The sequence below is a fragment of the Aquila chrysaetos genome, chromosome Z, assembly GCF_900496995.4.
Source record: "Aquila chrysaetos chrysaetos chromosome Z, bAquChr1.4, whole genome shotgun sequence".
Lineage (NCBI taxonomy): Eukaryota > Metazoa > Chordata > Aves > Accipitriformes > Accipitridae > Aquila > Aquila chrysaetos.
This window is the reverse complement of record NC_044030.1, coordinates 1985855-2007085: the sequence shown is the minus strand read 5'-3', so window position 1 is coordinate 2007085 and position 21231 is coordinate 1985855. Positions and strand designations below refer to the sequence as shown.

General features: G+C 42.8%; 1 protein-coding gene and 1 long non-coding RNA gene across 5 annotated transcripts in view; one reads left to right on the top strand and one right to left on the bottom strand.

Annotated features, from left to right (window-relative positions):
* FAM172A (family with sequence similarity 172 member A) overlaps nucleotides 1-7804 on the bottom strand; it is a 272178-nt gene extending 264374 nt beyond the window's left edge. For all 4 annotated transcript variants that reach the window (XR_003922007.2, XM_030004919.2, XM_030004920.2 and 1 more), the window contains exon 1: nucleotides 7653-7804. Coding sequence is in view for 3 of the 4 variants with exons in the window: in XM_030004919.2 (XP_029860779.1) it covers nucleotides 7653-7655 (3 nt within the window). In the remaining variant the exon portion in view is untranslated. The remainder of the gene's footprint in view (nucleotides 1-7652) is intronic.
* A 2120-nt stretch (nucleotides 7805-9924) lies between these two features.
* On the top strand, nucleotides 9925-16550 carry LOC115337007. The gene is made up of 2 exons (XR_003922008.2): nucleotides 9925-10411; nucleotides 10530-16550. It is a non-coding gene; the product is annotated as an uncharacterized LOC115337007 (long non-coding RNA).
* Nucleotides 16551-21231: the final 4681 nt, after the last annotated feature.

Sequence of the window (21231 nt, the reverse complement as noted above, 5' to 3'; positions counted from 1 at the left end):
TGATCTGCTATCCTATACTGCTATAGAACAGCAGATAAATGCAGATAGAACAGGCAAACAAAGAAAAAATACTGTGTTATGTACACCATGCTCCTTTTGTGGAAAGCTGGATAGTTTAACACTACCACATGTATAAAGCTTTCTTATATTCCTGTTAGTAGTACTCCCTAAAGATTGTAATTTGCAGGAATTTTCTAAACAATATTCTTTTAAATGTTTCCTCTGGACCTCCCTGGGTAGGCAACATCTGATCTTCTCAAAGGAACAGGCTACTAGCTTTGAAAAATTCAATTTCTGTCTGATACAAACCAGGTATTAGTTATCTCTCTCATCCCAAGAAAATGCAGGTATAGGCTGGTATCATTAAGGAACTAGATTTCCCATCTCAGCATATTTCCATTCCTCCCCTCCTCCCTCGACCAACTACCTCACATAGCCAAGATTTCAAACTTCTGGTTATTTTGGTGTGGTCCTCTCACAATTGCTCCTTAGGGATTTATCCTAATTTTTATGACTACTTAAATATTCACCAGAAAGAAAGACAAGGAGAGTAGAACTAACAGAGCAAAGAATGAAAAGACAAAATTTAAAAAAAATAATCTTTAATTGCCCACAGAATGATGTTGGGAAGATAATGAACAAGAACTTAAAGCACTCCTGCAGGAACGTACATTCAACCTATCTGATATTAGTGAAGTTGGTGGGATGATTCACATGAATGTAATGCTAGAAATCAAGAGCTATAACCTATTTAGAAGGAGCAACAATGGAGAACAAATGGCACTGTGTGCCAAAAATGTCATTGTCTGTTTCTGAGTCACTGACAACAGAAAATCATGTCTTAAGAAATAAAGTACCAAGTCAGGATACTAGCTGGCATTTGCTACAGATATGAAATCTCACATAGCATGGTAGTTAAGCATCTATTGCATCTTGTTGGAAATAGAAGTTTCATTATCACAACTGGACATAACACTGAGTGAGATAACCTGGAGCTTTCATGCTGCCATTATCAGAACATGCTTGAAATTTCTAAAAATTGAGGACAATTTCTTATGCTGAGAAATGTTAAATCCAACCCAAGGGAAAGCTGTATTCGACTTCATCCGGACAGATAACAAGTACCCCACTGTGTCACAGAGAACAAATACAGAACAAAGACCGCTCCTGCCCCCAGGTCTTAGAATCAAAGGACGTATTCCCAAACACATCTTTGCAAAACGACTTAAGCGGTCCCACCCCCTACCCACACTACCCCCTCTCAGCTGTGCTGACAGAACTGTTTGTAGCAATGCATAGCAAACCGGTTCAGAAAATCAGATCCGAGTTAAACCAGAGCAAGGACCTAATCTGAGCTAAAACTATCTTTCTCCCCCACCCCATTTTTTTTTTTTTTAAAGGCTATACTTTTAAATTACCAGTTCTCAGATTTGGTTCATTACCTGGTACAACTGAGGTGACAGAACAAGGCAGGAACATACAGCTGCTACCTGAAAACTTTTTAGCCTGATTTGCCTACATGGGCAAGAAAGAAATACAGACAAAACAAAGAAGGACTCAGTAAGTGATCACTGTGATAGCCAGTAGTTTATTATTCTGAACTTCAAACTCTGCTATTCCAAAATACAAACATATAAAATAAAGTATCCAGAAACCTCCATTGATTTTTCACTTAATGACTACCACGTATCAAAGGTACGTTTGCATTTATAATAGTTTTGTTGATTTTGATGGCTCTGCTTGCTCAGAAATATTTGTCCTTGGCTTGGAGGTGGGCAGCTATGTTAACACAGCCTTGCAGCTTGGGAGTTATCAACATACAGATACACAATTCCCAGTCGTTCAGATTTTATTTCACAAGATTTAATCGTATGCTTCAGTGGGGAGATACTCTTTCACTACATGGACTATTATTCTTCTGTATCTCTTCAAGAGAGATACAGATTGTGTGCATGAGCACATCTATTTATCCCTCATTTCACTGTATTTCCATAATGCCTTTATGTAATGGCTCTTTCACTACCAAGTCTTCCTGTTAACATATTTCTCCCTTGAAAACACTTCCAGTTTTGTCTTTGACTGTGGTGCCTTTTTTTATTTAAATCTAGTCCACTTACTCAACATCTTGTTTCTTGGGATGGGTTTATAACACACAGGTTCTGCAAGAGGAATTACACCGTCATATGTTAGAAAATAAGCTGGGTGTTTTCAAGGTATACTCTAGTACTTACAACAAGAAGGAAGAAAGCAAAGAAAGAATATGGTTTAGCATCTTCTTCAGGTAAATGTCCTAGTTTCAGCTGGGATAGAGTTAACTGTCTTCCTAGTAGCTGGTACGGTGCTATGTTTTGAGTTCAGTATGTGAAGAATGTCGATAACACACTGATGTTTTCAGTTGTTGCTAAGTAGTGTTTAGCCTAATGTCAAGGATTTTTCAGCTTCTCATGCCCAGCCAGCGAGAAAGCTGGAGGGGCACAAGAAGCTGGCACAGGACACAGCCAGGGCACCTGACCCAAACTGGCCAAAGGGGTATTCCAGACCATGGGACGTCCCATCCAGTATAGGAACTGGGAAGTGGGGGCGGGGAATCGCTGCTGGGGGACTAGCGGGGTGTCGGTCGGCGGGTCATGAGCAGTTGCACTGCGCATCATTTGTACATTCCAATCCTTTCATTATTGCTGTTGTCATTTTGTTAGTGTTATCATTATCATTATTACTTTCTTCTTTTCTGTTCTATTAAACTGTTCTTATCTCAACCCGTGGGTTTTGCTTCTTTTTCCCGATTTCCTCCCCCATCCCACTGGGGGGCAGGGGGGGGAGTGAGTGAGCGGCTGCGTGGTGCTTAGTTGCTGGCTGCGGTTAAACCATGACAGTAAACAAGGAGACCAAGATTTGCATGTATTATACACTAATGGTGCTATGCATAAATATGACATTCACTCAAACTTGCAGTCTGAGGCTTTGCAAAGCCCAGCTTGCAGAACTGTAAAAGAAACTATCACCACGATGTTATCTGTTGGACTTGGTCTTTGACCCAACATTCAGGACAACCTGCAGTGCACCTGGCACACTGACAACACGATCAATCAGAATCGCCCTGTCCATCTTTTCAGACAAGCAGTTATTACTCTAAAAACCAAGACAGTTTTCCTTCAAGCACAGAGGTTTACAGTGGCTGCAAAGTACAACTGAGCTACTAACTCTCAGCATGTAGCAGAAATAAAACAAGAATGAGGTCCACTATGCATGTTCCTAAGCCAAAATATACTTCAGTTAAGGGATGACGAGAAACAGGAGAACCCATTTTTCCTGTGTCCCACCAGGAGCTTTCGTCACGCACACTGCATAAAGCTGACACGGTGAAGAAAGCTCAGTAGGCCAGCAGAGTATGTACACTGCAGCTGAAATATCCAGAGAATTCAAAACAAATATCTTAAAGGATTTAATTGCAAATGGAAAATGGCAACTTTATGAAGCTTATAATTCAGACAAATCCAGACTAGCTGTCTTGGGAAATAGTTCACAATTTCTAAAGCTATCTTCCTATTAAATTTCATATGTCTTATCTACATCTTGGAGATGCCTAGGGGTACTTAAGAGTAATCAAGAATATTTTCAATACCGTCAAAAACATTTTTCAGTATGTCCCTCTCAAAAAAATAAGTACTTAGCTTAAACTTTGACTGCAAATTGGCAGTGAACAGGAAAACTTCCTTACTGACAACTGATAATAAATTTCAAAAACAAAAAAGCAGAAACTTGAACGACGTAATATGATGGGCCTGAATTTAAATGCACAAGCATCAAGAAACATAAACACATTTAGTATCACTGGTGCTTCAGGTATGGACCTGCTTCCAGTCAACACTGGAACTGGCTAATTTGCAGTCCAATTGACAACGTGTACAGCTAATTCTTATTTTAAACATCCTCTCTCTTTCTACATATACAAAAAAGAATATTTTATTTCATTTGCCTGCCTGAGGAAAAACCCTATTTGCTGACAGAAGAGTTTCCTAAATTTACCACCATACTAAATATATTGATTCAGCTAATACTACAGTTGCTAAGACAATACATATTTCAGGTAAGTATATGTTGTGGTTTAACCCCAGCCAGCAACTAAACACCACGCAGCCGCTCACTTGACTTCCCCCCCACCCAGTGAGATGGGGGAGAGAATCGAGGAAAAAAAAAAAAAAGTAAAACTCGTGGGTTGAGATAAGAACAGTTTAACAGAGCAGAAAGGAAGAAAATAATAATGATAAAAATAACAATAATAAAATTAAAATAATAATAAACAAATTAGAATATACAAAACAAGTGATGCACAATGCAGTTGCTCACCACTTGCCGACCAATGCCCAGTTAGTTCCTGAGCAGCGATCCACACGCCCGGCCAACTTCCCCTGATTTATATACTGGGCATGACGTATGTTTTGGATTTGTGTGGCGGAGTTTTGGTAGCAGGGGAGGGGGCTACAGGGCCAGCTCCTGTGAGAAGCTGCTAGAAGCTTCCCCAGCTCCAAGTCGGACCTGCCTCTGGCCAAGGCTGAGCCCATCAGCAACAGTGGTAGCACCTCTGGGAGAAGGTATTTAAGAAGGGAAAACGTGCAGTGGGGGAGGAGACTGGAATGTGAGAGGAACCCCTGTGCGGATACTGAGGTCAGTGAAGGAGGAAGGGGAGGAGGAGCTGGGGAGGACGGGATGCCCCCACAGCCCGTGGTGAGACGGCAGGCTGTCCCCACCAGCCCACGGAGGGGAGCAGGTGAGCAGATGCCCACCTGCAGCCCGGGGAGAGAGGAGCCCACGCCGGAGCAGGGGGATGCCCCCCAAGATGGGCGGGACTCCATGGGAAAGCCCGCGCTGGAGCAGTCTGTTCCTGAAGGACTGCAGCCCGTGGAAAGGGACCCACACTGGAGCAGGTCATGAAGGACTGTCTCCCATGGGAGGGACCCCACACTGGAGCAGGGGATGAGTCAGGAGTCCTCCCCCTGAGGAAGAAGGAGCGGCAGAGACAAGGTGTGATGAACTGAACACAACCCACATTCCCTGTCCCCCTGCACTGCTGGGGTGGAGGAGGTGTAGAAAATCTGGAGTGGGGTTGAGCCGGGAAGGAGGGAGGGGTGGGGGGAAGGGGCTTTAAGATTCATTTTTTTTTCCCATTATCCTTGTTTTGATTGGACTGGCAGTAAATTACATTGATTATTTTTTTTTTCCCTAAGTTGAGTCTATTTTTTGCCCATGACCATAACTGGCGAGTGATCCCTCCCTGTCCTTGTCTCGACCCATGAGCTTTCCTTTATACCTTCTCCTCCTCATCCCACTGGGGGCAGGGAGGAGCGAGGGAGTGAGCGGCTTCGTGGTGCTTTGTTGCTGGCTGGTCTTAAACCATGACAACATCACATGGTATGGAATACCCCTTTGGCCAGTTTGGGTCAGCTGTCCTGTCTGTGCCCCCTCCCAACTTCTTGTGCCCCTCCAGCCTTCCTGCTGGCTGGGCATGAGAAGCTGAAAAATCCTTGACTTGGTCTAAACACTACTTAGCAACAACTGAAAATGTCAGTGCATTATTAACATTATTCCCATCCTAAACCCAAACCAATCCATTACGCCAGCTACTAGAAAAAGAATTAACTCTATCCCAGCCAAAACCAGGAGAGTACCAAAAAACAATACTTCCAAGACTTAAATGTCTATATAGTAGGCTTAGCACAGACTGGTCCCCTTCAATTTCTGCTGCGCAATAGGAAGCTGGAAGAATACAGAAACTACAGAACTGTAAAGCAGAAACACGTGATTAGCCTGATAAACTCTACACAGTTCATCTTTCCTTTTCGGATACCTGCTCAACAGAATACAAACTGCAGTACCAGAGAGGTTCCATCAAGCTGGAAGTCGATACGCTCCAGCAGAGTGCAACAGGAAAAAAAGCAGTTACATGAGGACTGCACTAGTCCACAGAGTGGGACACCATTCTCACCAGCAGTATCACTAATAATTAACTCATAGGATCAGACTGCTCAGGAAACTGGTAGAGGGGCTTTCACCACAGTCAGTTCAAGTACAGGGTGACCCAGGCTGCGGATCCATGATCTGCTGAAGCCCATACAATACAACACTTCCAGCCCTTCTCCTTGTTCCAGCGTCTCCACTCCCAGCCACAGTCCCACATCCTTTCTCCTGATGGCATCGGTGCTAGTGAGCAAGCTGATGCAATGAGAAAGGAGCATTTTGTATCTCTAGCTCTGTATCAGCTGGATCGGCTTCCTTACCCGGCTCCCTATGCAGCCAGCTGATCTCTCATACGGCCAGGAGGGATGGGGCAGGAAGAGGAGAGGAGTGCTGCCCCTTCCAGCAGTGGGGATGTAATGTGAACAGGCTGTGAAACTGCACCCTGGCCACTCTGTTAACAGAGTGAGTCTGTAGCTGGAGGGAAACGACTTGCGGGTCTCAGCCTAATTCCTAGAAGCACTCAGCCATAAAACAAAAATCACTACCAAACCTGGCACTACTAAGTATCCGACCGTGAGCTGAGCAAGGATCATACAAAATTGAACGCTGTATCTTTTCACCTTCCAATAAGACTCACATTACAAAGAACAGTGTAAGGAATACTGCGAGTAGTTAAACATTAAGTTCTCGGAGTCCTCACTCCAGAGTCTTCCTCTCAAAAATAAAAGCTTGTATATATACATAACGCACATTCTAACCGCAGCACTTAAAACACGGAACAACATCCATGAAAAAAACCCATTTTAAGCCCATTAAATTGTACATCAGGAATTCCACTCAGTGCAGATCTGTGAAACTGATCTACAGGCGAAGTAGATATATGTAAGACCACACTCACAAAGAGAAAAAAAAGTCTTTTCTAAGGCAGAAAAAAAAAAAATTCATAGGGCAGCATTAAATTTCATAAGCAGATGTTTTCATGCCTACTGTTAACCAATTTGTTTCAGTAAGCGAGTGGAAAAAAATAAAAAAAGATATCCATTCATTCTTTGTATGTATGCTTTACTTCAAAGAATTCCAGGAATCTATTGTAAATCTAAAAAACTCCTCAGTCACCACAGCACATTGTTCCCCAAAGGAACAGTGGGTCAAATTCAAAGTACCAGCAATAGAGTCGCATTCAGAACTTTTTCTATAGAGCCAGTAATGGACAAAACGTCCAAAGTCAGCGCTGAGTCTTCAGGGGAAAGAAAAAAAATAAGGTTGTGAACTTAAAAGAAGAGAGACCAACAGATAAATCCCCACTGAGTAATTATAAGAAGCTCTCCCAAACATTAGCTAACTAGTACATAAAAGGCAATTCCGTAAAAACCATGGTCAAGGCAACTAGCAGATTAACATATGGTCATAATTTGCTACTATCACTGAAAAAGCAATCTGAAGAAAACAGACAAAATCCAGGCACTGGTGAGAAAACTCCAATAATTAAAGGTATTTCAGTAAGGCAGACAGCCCTCTGAGTGTGCACTATGCTTCTGAAATGATGATGCCCTTGTCCGCCCCCAGCTGCTCAGTACTGTTGGCCTGCTGGAAGTTTTCATCTCATTCCTACGCCTACCAGCACCTGCTAACCTATTTCAGACAAAAAGAGTCAGGTCAGCTTAAACACTATAAATATTACCTCTGTCTTAACCCACCATGTTTTGACTGAGGCAGGCTGGGGAGTGCCCAGACTAACACCAAGGGTGGCACATCAGACCTCCAGCAGACAGGCAGGCAGGCAGTAAGTAACGGCAGTGACTTCGGCAACAGATACAGCCATCGCCTGGGGCTTCTGTCTAGGGCTACCCTGTGAAGACCAGTACTCTTGTGAGCAAAGAATGATTTTTTTTTTTTTTTTGAAAGAAAGCGAAATGATATCTGAAACACTCAGAACACCAGATCTGCCCAATTCCAAACCCAGAGGAGCATATAAAGACATGCTTCCTGTATTTTACAGTGCTATCACTCTGCGATACCCTCTAAGCTGTTGAATGTCTTCAATTGCTAAGATTTTAGATTCCCCCACACAAGAGCATTTTTACCTTTTCCTACATAATTAGAGAATACCTAATTTTAACATCCCGCAGGCATTCTCTAACCAATATGCTATCATCAGGCAGCTTTACCATGGGTAGCATAACACATTGCCACCCTCCTTCACCCACAGCCTCATTAACGATTCCAAGAAAATATTAGCGATTACTAGAAGAACCTCACCTTTTTGCTGTACTAGTGGTATTTACATTTCTTCGAAGGCAAATACTGTCACAACCCTACTCTTTACCATGTCACCAAATCACTGTGCAGTTAAGACCAAAGATAGCCAGTCAGCTTTGTAACTGCTGTCGATTTTGTAATACCTCTTTTGCCAATGACAGTGTGTCCTGACCAAGGCCTGTTCCCTGCTTATTCGAACTTACTACCTTAGCCAAAAACTTCATGCACAAATGGCATACAGTGGATGCTACATTTTGTGAAGGCTTGTTAAGCTGGCTTACATGAGACCGAGCGGCTTGGCTCACGTACCGCCACAGTTAAAAGTTAACTATGTGGAAGGAAAGCGGTACAATCTCAATCTGAAAGCTTCAGTATTTAGCTTTGGAAGAAGAAAGAAGCCAGTATTTCTTTAAAAAGCAAAGTGTGTGGTTTTTTCGAAAGGAAGTATAGATATGCAACACCTGATGTTATAAAGTAATGACTTTTGAGTTATCTCAATGCCAAACCAAAACCAAGCAACAGTAACAGTTTAAAAGGGAAAACTATCGCCCTACATTGACATCTGGATAACTCAGAAACGACAAATATTTCACACGGCTTTCTAAGCCGCCAGACCAACCACGAGAAACTTCACTCCAAAAAGAAGTTTTCAGTCACATACAACTAGGAAAGCAAAACTCCGACTGAAAATTACCACTCAGGCCCAGCTGTGTTATTAAGTCAGGCGAACTGTGCTCACGGAGTAACTTTTTGCCATTTCCGACCGTACAGAAAATTCGCGTTGGGTAACGGGGAAAACTGACAGGCCTTGCTTTGCGAAACCGGCTGACAGCACCAAAAATGCTGCAGCAGTGGCTGTGAGCGTGCATTTGGGGGTGGGAAAAAAACCCCCAAACCAACCCCCTTCTAAATCATTCAGAAAACTCGATATGATTCTTATTTCCCGCCCCCCCCCAACCCCCTCCTTCTGGCCCCCTTTGCCGCTCTCGGTACCCAAAGCGGTTCACAAGGTGCAAACACGTGGAGCAGCTCAGGCGGAGCGCGGTGACCGGCGGGGCCTGGTGCCGGGGCGGGGGGAGGCCGGTCCCGGGGAGACGGTGACACCGTGGCCGCGTCCCGTCCCGTCCCCCCCTCACCCCCCCCCAATTAACCCGGGTTTTCCCAGGGCAGCCGGCACCAACCTACTTTTAAACCCGCCTCCCGCCCTGCGGAGCGCCGGCAGGAGGGCGGGCGGCGCGGACAGCCCACCGCCTCCCTCATCCCAGCCCTCCGCCGCCGCTTCAAGGCCTGCCGCCGCCAACACGCGAGGCCCGCCGGCCCGGCTGAGGCGGGGACGACGACGGGGGGGGGGGGGGGGGCTGACCACCGCCGCCCCCTCGCCCGCTCGGATCACGGCGCTGAAAGGCCGGTCGCTCTCCCTTCCCGCCTCGGCGGCCCGCCGCCGACTACTTCCCCAGACCCCTCGTTCCCGTGACGGGAGAGCGGGCCGGGAGCCTGGGGCCTGGGCCGCAGCACGTACCTGGCGCCCGTCGCCGGCGGGGCGGGGCGGGGCGGGGCGGGCGCGGCTCCGTCACCGGGGAACGCGCGGCCGCTGCGGCTCCGGCTGCCGCGCGCGCGGCGCCGCCCGCCTGCCCCCCTCCCTCCCTCCCCACCCCACCCCCCCCCCCCGCTGCCGCCCTACCCCTACCGGCTGCCACTTCCGGGGTCCGCGCGCGGTGACGTCAGCGCCCGGGGGCGCGGCGGGGAACCCGGAAGTGGAGCGGGAAGGGCGGCGGCGGCGCTCGGCCTCGGCCTACCCGCCCCGTTCCCTGAAAAAACGGCTTTGGGGGGGGGGTTGGGGGGGGGCCTGGAGCTGCCCGGTGAGGCCTTGGGTCGGCGAATCCCGCCAGGGCACCGCTGATCACGGACCGGGCCGGTAACGGTATCCAGAGCTGTGGCAGGCTCTGCTCAGAGGGCAGGTGTCCCCGGGGGAAGGCCGTGGGCCCGCTCCCGAGTTTGCGTTTGGATAGGAATTTGCGTAAAGGAATGACGTGGGGTGAAGCGTTTCGCGGCAGGTGTCTCGGGCGCCTTCGGAAATGGGCGAGGACGGCATCGCGTTTGGCCTACGCTAAAACTCCGAAACTCCGACCGCCACGAGCGGTCCCGGCACCCTTGCTCTGGCACAGCAAGAGGAAGCGCATTGAGCTTCACCTCAGGGGTGCATCGTCTCACTCCCTTGAAAATCTTTCCGCGTTTGGTCAAATGACTGCCGATAAACCCGCGTTAACGCAGATGCTCAGCGGAGGTTTCCACCTCTCTCAGCTGTGTCTGCACAGGAAGGCTGTGAGCTGTTCCCTGTCCCAACGACAACCCAGAGAGGCCACATACCATGCGTGCGGCTGAAATGTTCCACCCCCTCTTAGCTCCCGGTCACAACTGATGGCCACGTCTGTTGAAGTAGAGCCGTGGGAGAAGATGAAACATTTCTCATCCAGGTTGCTCCCAGCTGCCCTCTCTGTTACGACCGAAAGCAGCAAGCTTGTATGTTCTGCTCTCAGTGGCCTTCTGCAACACCCAAGGAAGGAATAAGTGAAATATTTTCCTTCTTCACTGCAGAAGATACTATAATGTATTGGAGAACTTGTCTACTTAAATTTTACAAATCGTGTTTGGTATTTTGAGCCTCTTGATTGAGCCAGTATTTTCCCTGTACTTCCCATGTTGAAAAAAAGCAGTGCTTAGATGTCTGTCTTTTGATGAGACGTTTGGGATGCCATATGACAGTGCTGTGACTGAGGTCTAGCCCATCAGCTCTGACTATTATTTGAGCAAAACTGAGGAAGTCAGGGTTGGAAATCATTTCATGAACATTTTCAGGTAACTGTACTCATGTAAGCAACCTTGTCCTCTCACTTGAAGTTCATGCTGTCTCTGGCAAGTACTGCTAAATTGCAAAGTGAACCTGGTTAGGACTGATTCAAGTTAAAAGTAGTGGGTTTTGTTGGGGTCTTAATCTGCTTCGCTATCATTCTCCACCTCCTGCAGCTCCCACCAAAAAAAACCCCAAAACAACCAAAACCCCCCAACAACAAGAAAAATGAACCGGTAGAATGTAGGAGTCAGGAACAAGTTTCAGGGGCAGCTTGCATGAGCAGTACAGCTAAAAAAGCCACTTGACACAGCCACTTACAGTTGCAGGTCCAGGGAAGGATGTAAGGAGGAAAAGTTCATCAGAACAAGGGGCGGTGGGGGAGTGGTTTTGGAGATGCTTGACCAGCAAAGAAGTACTGACCATAGATTTAAAGCTCTTCGTATTACGAAGAGATAGCAGGTTGAAAGCAGAGGTCTCCAAGTCTCGTTAGAGAACTGACCCCAAAATTCCAAATATCAGCAGCAAAGAGGAAACAGAGGTAGTGTGTGGTAGATAGTCAGTCGCTGCAAGCTGGGCTTTTATCTTTTGTTTGCATGTAGGACTGTGGAGTTCTGGTGTCTTCACAGGCTTCTGTGATCTACAGTAATACCAGTAATAGGCTCATACTAGCAAAAATACTAATCTGCATGCTTACTGTTGTACCTAATCAAATGGAGTGTTTTGATTCTTTTTCAAAATCTGTGTCTGTTTTCTTCTTCAGTCTTCTATCCCTCCTAATGCTAGAGCATTCCTAGATGGATACAGATATGTTGCTTAAGCCCCGTGTTTTAGACCTGTTTATTTATTGCTTGTTGAATGTCCAGTAAGGTTTTTGAGTTCAGTTTGCAGAAATAGGAAGTGTGAGTAGTTACATCTGAAATAGATGGAAGCTGTGATTTGCCTAGATGAGGTGCTGTAGTATGTCAGATATGTTAAAAGTTAGGTCTGCATTACTTTTGGTTGCGCATCCAAGATTATTGAAACGGCTTTGCCTCAATTTCAGTTCACAATTTAAGCAAAAACGTCATTTACTTATGTGTATTATGGGAAGGCAGGTTAAAATTTAAAACACTCACGTGCAGTAGAAATAAATTCCATAAAATATCTTCAACGTTTAGGATTTTACCCGTGTCTGGTAAATGGAGCTGCACTTCAAAGAACATAGAGAAAACAAGGCGTTGAACTGCTGGTTATTACATTAGCACTATTCATCCCGTGTTGCATTTGAAACAACAGTACCCTGCAAAAAAGAGTATGTGGTCATGTAATGAAAACTGTCTTGGGCTGCATGTTGTTAATGACTGCCAGTGTGTCTCGAGTCTGTAGGAGGTTACAGACCTAGTTAAAACTGGTGGGTGGATTCAGCATTTGTTAACGTTGTCCTTCAAGTCTAGATAGCCTCTGTAGGAGGGAACATGAAGAAGTTAAAACTGCATAGAAAAAACATCCTTTCTGTATAAATTCTTTCCAAATAAGCTGGATTGCAGCAACTCATACCCAGCTGGGATGACCCCCCATAGACTGCTCAGTTACTCAATACTAGGCAGAGCTAGACGAGATTTTTATATATATCTGTATATACTACTTATATAAAGATTTTTATATACGTGAACATAGATAAAAATAGAAAGTGTGGTAAGCTGCAGAGTGGTGCTACCCAGAGCAGATCATGTCATTCCAGTATGATAGCAATTTCTTACACAAGAGTAAATCAACGCCCTGATGTATCTAAACTGAAGTAAAAGAACTGATTCCCCATGGGGAGTATTACTGAAGGTGGGGATGATGATAATTCAGACCAGAATTACCTGGTAAGGTGGATGTGGACTGGCTAAGGAGGAGACTGCAAAAACCTAAGCTGAAAGGCAGTTATCAGGTAGGTAGGAGAGAAGTGAACAGGAACATTCTTTGGGGATTGTGATTAGTTTTCGGACATGATATGTGCAATATAGTCATTAATGAGACAGAGATAAGAATTTGATGTGCATCCATGAAATCTGCAGATGACACTAAGTTGAAAGGTATTACGAGTAATGATCTTGACTAGAGAGAAATGGGATGAAATTTAACAGCATAAAGTTCAAAATCAGGCACTGAAAGAACAGAAAACCTTTCCTATGAACTCATTAGTTAGGCTAAATGAGGAGGAAAGAGGTCTTTCTTAGGGACATTAAGATTTCTTGAAGACCTCACGAGACCTGACTTTCTGTGTCTCACCACGAGGGTTAAGCCAATAGCCAGATGGTCACAGATCTGCAGGAGAGAGGCATTTCTCTTTTTTCTAGTATGAACTAGACATCTATCATGTGTTTGCCTGGACTTGATCCCTAAAGGAGTCCTTTCTGTTACCATGCCTTTGTTTTTTCCCTCCCAAAATATAAATAATAAAACAAAGGCCAGCAACTGTGTTCCTCTCCCATGAAACAATTAGGAAATTGAATTTGAAAGAGAGGGAGTCTCGAAGAGAAAAATTGTCAACTGCTAGTCACGTGAAATAGCAGCGACACTGCACTGAAAACAGCACAGAGAGGAAAAAAGAAAATCAAACTCAGAAACAAGACCCAGAGACTTTCAAGAAAGCCACTAAACTAATAGTACCTTGGAAGGAAGGGGCCTGGGATGCGCTGGGAACATGAGATAAGCAGGCCAGCGGACTGATGAAGGAGGCACCGACCTGGGCGAGTGGCTCTGCGAGTGTCTGTCTGCAGCACGGAGATGAGAAAAGCTGTTCTCACCAAGGGCTGCAGTCTGCATGACAGAACATGAAATTTTCAGTGCTGTCAGTATGAAAATACTATTTTTTTTTTTTTAAATTTAGAGGCAAAAAATGTAACTCAGAAGAACTGTATCGAACACGAGAGAAGTTATTTTAAGACTTCATCATCATATCTAAAGAGGAGCACACCAGGGGAACCAAATATTTGTCGTGTCTATGACAAGTGATCATGGTCTGAAGACAGTTCTTATTACAGTAACATAAATACTGCTTTAACAAGGCTTATTTCAAATGGCTGAAAAAAATGTCAAGTCTCATCAACTCAAAAAATTGAACAGAAAAGCTGAATGAAAATATTATGAATGAAATCATTTTGAACCCCAAAATGTAAGCTTCTGGTATTTAATACTGTAGCTTAGTGGAAACAGGGAAGAAACTCTTAAGGTCCTAAATATAAATGCAGAATAAACAAAAAGGGAATTTAGTAATGGATACCAAGGAAGCTAGGAATTATTTGAAACTTAGGTGAGAAGAGAGTCAAAGCATAAAAGGGGAAAAGCTTCAATATGCAGTATTTTTAATTCCCATTCTTTGCATACATTGTTTATGATGTGCTCTTTGTTGTCCTAGATTTTATTTGTTTCTGTTGATTTTATTTATGTTTTTTGTCTTTTTAAAAGCTGCCTGCAAAACTTCAGCTGGCACAAAGACACAGAAACAGCAAGATAGGACAAGAAATTCAGAATGACAGAAGGCGCCTTGTCTTTTTTTTTCTATTTTTTTTATACCACCCGCTCACAATTAAAACTTTATCTCCTCCAGATGACACACAGAAGGTGGGCAGGATTTTAGAAGCAGCTGATAGATGATTGTAGCAAGTAGGATGTCTGATTTTAATAGCTATCCTGCAATGCAACTTTCATAAGCAGTTGTTAAATCCTCCTGTGGTTCAGTGCTGGTAGAACACCACAGCCCTTTCTTCAGAAGTACCTACGTTTCTGCTTTCAGCACCTGACAGCGTGAAGTGCTAACATCTTTAGTTCTCAGTCAGATTACTGCTGGTTAAGAGCACGCTAAACCTTGCAAACGCAGTTTGCAACAGGGGCACCCAAGTATACTGAGACTTTTATTTGAATTTACATTTGCAAAATGGTCTGTTTATTGCACTTGAGCTTTGCGCTGAATCCTGAAATTGAAGGATGTGATCCAGTTTAGGAATCCTTTGCTGTGACAAAAAGATGCAAACGGTATCAGGATAGAGAAGAATCACATGAAAAAATGCATTATACTTTTGCTTTGTCCTACTGACTATCTGATGTCACCTACTTTATGAAAATCACAAGGTATTATTTAATGCTGAGCAATGTGTTTGCACAATAGAGCCCTCACTACTGAGAAACTTCAACCTAGCTCGTCAGAGGCAGATCTGGAAAACATACCAATTTTTTTAATCTTTAAGATTAATTTTTTTGTCAATGACAGCTGCTATTTCCAGAGGTTAAAAAAAATAAAAGGCATAGCCTTGTCATCTAGCAGTTGCATTTAAGAATAGCAGCCTTTAGGATGTGTGATTCTTGGGAAAAGTTATCCTGTGTCTTTTGGGACACAAAAATTCCTTCTGAGGCTAAGCCCAAAAGAAAAGATAGTGGGAGAAAAAAAAAAAAATCTCTTTAGAATTCCCTTTGTAGCTTCTGTTCATTTGTTCTTTTGGCTTGACATCGATGGAATAGGCTTTTTGTGTACCATGTACAGCGCATAAATACAGAGACTGCATTTCATGAAAAATAAAAATACGTTAGCTTTCCTGAAAAAGATGATGTGTTACCTTTTGAGAAACACTTTTCATAAAAATTAAATTAGAAACGTTAAAAAAAAAGTGAAATACTGAAAACTCATGAAAACCCAACATTGTTCTTGAGTGCTCTGCAAGGCTGAAACACCTCTCTTTTGGCTTGAAAGTTTTCTTTAATTCAAAATTCTTATTTGGCTTGTTGTTTACACCCTGAATCTGTTTCTTATGTCTTATTCCTGGATAATTTATTTTGGTTCCTGCTATTGTGCCAAAAGTATGATACACAAATATTCTCAAATTTGTCTTCAGCAGTTTTTGCTGAAACTCGAACATACATAAATCTGTCGTGACATTCACTCTTATGCTTCATTATATGTTCTCAAGAGTTTTTACAGTCTGTTACGTCTTTGTTTTTCACTTACTGCTTTTGCATTTGTGGTAAAGATTAAATATATATGATCTATATTTCAAGTTACCACTCCTAATTCTTTGGTCCTGTATATAGTTGTTCAGAAAAATGCCAGACTGATATGAAAAGTTTTGGTGGAATGAAACAAAGATTGAAAGCAACGCTATTGACAGAACTTTATGGTCTGTGTTCTACTACTTACTCTGTAGATATATGGGTTTACGACGTAAACCTTGCAAAGTTATTTCACTGCTGTTACATGTGCAAACAATTTAATTGTACTTTGAATTTTGAAATATTGGCTCTCAATATATGATTACACGATTTATTTTTGCAAGAACGTATGTAGCATACCTATAATTTTTCAGTTCCAAACTATCAATCCCTCAACTCCACAAATGATTTTTGAATAAATTATGCATGTTAGAGCAGATGACTGCTCCGGGGTATTATATAACTTTTTTAAAAATTGTACAACTGTCATCTAAACAATTTGTGTACACATAAAATGGAAAAGCAAATACATGTACCTTTTCCGTTATGTAGTTTAAGTGCACCTTTTGGAACTCCCGTTGGAAAAATGCGATCCCTAAGAACGCACAGCACATAAGATACCAGCATTTTTCTGTTCTTCCCACTTCTAACCATAGAAGGAAGACTGTGGTTATCAGGGACAGACCTGACAAAGCTGAACTAAGAAATCATGTCAATGATAGACCATTTTAGTAGAGAGATTTAGATGGAATGAATTCCTGTAGTGCCTATTGCCATGATAAACACTTTTTACAAAGACTAAACTCATAAATTACTTCTGCTACTGGCAGTTATAGTGACTTTATCAATGCCCAAACTACTTAAACAGATTGTAACCGTCATGTATTGACCAATCATCAGTCCAGATGGAGAGAAACCAAACCAGCAACAACAGCAATAGAATTAACATAAGAATATAAACATAATAATAAGCAAAAAATCCCTTCCCCTTCCTGTCATCTCCTTTAAACGAAACCACAACCGTGCCACCAAGCTCCTACAAAACAACTAGGTATGTCTCACCTTGGAGCTTGTCAGATGGGACCAGCTTGCCCAAATGTCAAAGAGGGTAGGGTTAAAATGCAAAAGCTTTAACCAAAAAGTGTCTCATTACTGGGGCTGGAGAACTACTCATCTATACGCACTGTATGCTCTTTGAGACAGTTAATCATAATGTACGCTGCTGCATGAGGTGTGGTTGCAGCCTCATCTGGAAACGGCAGGAGCGATCATAAAACTTGCCAGCTGAGCCAAAACCGGGGAAGGGTGAGAAGGGGAGGGAATGAAAATGAAAGGGTTGCGGGACTGGTTGGTTTTGGTTCACAAATCTAAGAACTGCATGACACATATACAGCACCTTTAAAACATAAGGAATTAAACTGCATTCTTTGGCTCGTTAGCTTGGAGGTGTCTGTGCTCTGGTACCAAAGCCTGGTAGAGGTACAGTGTTGCTCAGTAACGTTGATCGGGACCCTGCACAGTTTTTGGAAATAAAGAACAGTCTACCATGTTCTGGTTAATTATTTGTCTGGATTGAAGAGGAGGCCAGGTGATTAACATATTACACATTTGTGTTGCATTAATGCAGCAACCTCCATCAATCTGTCCATTCATAAAGCGGACAGGCATGTGTGAAACTGGGGAGCCTTAACTGGAATAGAAACGGTTGCTGTTTGAAGAGACCTAATCCGTTTGCGTCTGAAAAAAGTCTTCGTAGCACATGTTCAGCCATCAATTTCCTGAAGTTAATACATACCTGCAGGTAGGATTCCTGCCAAGATTATTTCATTCCCAAAGCCACATCTGGCTTACTGTAGAAAGTAATCTGTTTGCTAGTCCATACACCAGAACAAAGACCACCTGCCATTTCAACCTCTTACCTCCCCAATGTTTGTTCCATTCTCTAGGGGGAAAGCATAATCTTAACCTACATAATAAAACCCATTTAAAACATGTTTATTACATAGAATGAGAGATATCAATAAAGTGTCCAGAACATAAGCAAACAAATTCTTAAAGGTATTATTTCTGGAATATACAGAGAGGTGAACATCCAAGTGAAAACATCTACTGCATTTCTTGAATGATAACCTTGCAGGTGGTTGGTGTGAATTTTACATTTATTAAATTCTTGGTTCTCTAAGACTCTGTATAAGCTTTGAGAAGGCATAGGCTTTATTGATATGTATTTAGGTGTTTGTAGGTTGTGAAAACAGATGTGCTATGGATTTCCAAGTGTCAATTAAAAGTTCAGAGAACTTAAAATCTGGGGTGAAATACAGTAGTTTAAGTAAAAAACATAAATAACTCACAAACAGCAATGCATAAAAATAGCTCCCACTATCCCACTCTAAGGTAACAGCGGTAGCTTAGAATAATGGAAAAACATAGATATTATGAAATTCATGTGGAACATTAGGAGCAGAAATGTTCAAACAACACTAAACCTGAAATTATTAGCCATATAGGACCTACACTGTTTTAAATCTGTATGACGATTAGTCTAGAAAATGAATTATCTACCTGTGTGCAAAACCCACATTCTAAATTATAACAAACATTAACCAGTAAGTTTTTCAAGGATGCCTGAAAGACAATATTGAGGTGGAAAACAAAACAGAGTCAAGATGACACATGAAGACCTATGTGATACTATTTCTTTATGGAGACCAAATATCCAAAAGTTACTAGACTTTTAACATAGAAAACACCTATTATGGGACAAAAAAATAAAGTAGTTGGATATTAGATAATTACAAATTTACCAGAGTTGCTTGTGTAACCATATTTCTGTCCTCTGGTGAATTCATCTAGGGACAAAATATATATGACCATGTCATTAACAATTAGCTTAAGGAACACACATGGGTGCATTGGTAATCATTCACCAGGTGTTTTCTAATGCATGAGTGTTTGTTTTACGAGAGTAATTTTAATTAATATATTTATTATTGGGAGAGCTGAAAAGAGATTATTTCTCTAAAAAGCTGTCCTGAGAAGAGAAAGACAAAGCTATGTGCTGTTGCAGCAAACTTCCACCATGAACAAAGTCGGAAACCTGAGTTTGTCAATGCAGACGTGGCATGCTCTTTGAGCCTGTAACTGGGGAAGATCATACCTGTTGAATATGATCACCATTATGCGGTTCTTTGCCTCCTTTCTAGAGAGAGAACGGATGTGACTCGGGTCTGTGTAGACACTGAGACTGATGGCTGTTGGACCCTGGATCGATTTATTGCAGCAACTGGATAATGAGGTATTTTAGCATGAAAACAGTTTCTTCAGTAGGAAATATTATAAAGTATCTCCTCAGAGATGGTTGTAACCTACTAACAGCTGAAGTTGTCATGGATCTAAAGGGCTTGATCTGGTAGTCATCAAATTTGCACTAGCCATGACTTGATGGCTCCTTGTCAGCTTAGGGATAGTTGTCTGCTAAATTTAGACAGACAATCTTAATTCAGATGATCACTTTATGTCATCGGTTCTTCATAATTGCCAGCTCTTCCTGAGACACTGTCCTGGTTTCAGCTGGGATAGAGTTAATTTTCTTCCCAGTAGCCGGTACAGTGTGTTTTGGATTTAGTGTGAGAATAATGTTGATAACACATTGATGTTTCAGTTGTTGCTAAGTAGCGCTTAACCTAAGGTAAGGATTTTTCAGTTTCCCATGCTCTGCCAGCGAGCAGGTGTACAAGAAGCTGGGAGGGAGCATGGCCAGGACAGCTGACCTGAACTAGCCACAGGGATGTTCCACACCACAGAACGTCATCCTAAGTACATAAACTGGGGGGAGTTGGTTGGGGGGGGTCAGATCACTGCTCGGGCATCGGTCAGTGGGTAGTGAGCAATTGCATTGTGCATCACTTGTCTTGGGTTTTATCTCTGTCTCTTTTTTTTTGTTATATTCCCTTCATTAAAATTATTATTATTGGGTTTTTTGTTATTTTTATTTTTTATTTTTATTATTATCATTATTATATTTTATTTTACTGTAGTTATTAAACCATTCTTATGTCAACCCACGAGTTTTAATTCTGCTTTTTGATTCTCCTCCCCCTCCCACTGGTGGGGAGGGGGACAATGAGCAAGCAGCTGCATGGTGCTTAGTTGCTGGCTGGGGTTAAACCATGACAGACACTTGTTATGGAATCACTTTTTCAGGAAAAAGAAAAAAGGGTTTGGATTTATTTTTACTTGTTTGCATGATTCCTTGCTTTTTAGAGTGTTTTTTGTCAGCTCTGTATCGTTTCACTTGCTGCAATAATAGCTAATGGTCTATTCTCAAATGCTGTTGCTAGAGAGGAACAATCTGGTTCCTTCGTCATTTTACTGATGGGTATTACAAGGCCCTCAGTGATATCCAACCTGCTCAAAACCTCGCGTGCTTTTCTTGTACTGCCTGCCTGGCAATGTCAGTGGGTTTAGCCTTCTTCCCAAGTGTTGGAGTCCAAAGGTAGAGGAAAAAGCAAGCTCACCCCTGCCCATTTCCTGGACCTTCCACTTAAAATAGTTTTAGAGCTTCTGCTTCCACTCATACCACTGTTTACAGAGAAGCAGCTTTGCACCAGCCAGGAGCTCCTCGAGATCTATATGCTTGCTTAGAAATCTCCCCGTTGCCATCAAGTTACTCTCTCATTTCATGCCTAATTGGGCAATGGGTCTAATTCCTCAGTCTTTCGCCTGTTGCCTTGAAGTTTGAATAGTGTCTGTCACTAAAAATGATTGCACATATTTTTAAGGAGTTCCATAAAATAGTTTTATATCAGCATATAATTGGTATCTTACTGTAGATAAGACTCAGTAGTATTTTGTGAAGACCTCCCAGCTGAGAGGGAAATGGAATATTTCTGTCAGAGGAAGCTAATTGGAAGAAGCCAGCCTCATGCCTACCTTGCACTGCTGTGAGGATGTAGAGATGAATTAGAGAACATCCATTTGCTGCCGTGCATATTTCCAGAACAAATAGCTTTGTTGCCTGTGGTCTCTACAAAAGCCCTCTCCTGGAATAAAGCGTGATCTATGGGACACTGTTTGTCAGGACAGCAGGCACTAAAAGGCAGGGCTATGTCTTAATGCCTGTCTTTTCCATAAATTCTGTCTCTCTCCCTCTGCTGTCTTTCTGAGTTTCATTACTATTAATGCTATCTCAATTTTGCCCTGCTTCTAATTTTATT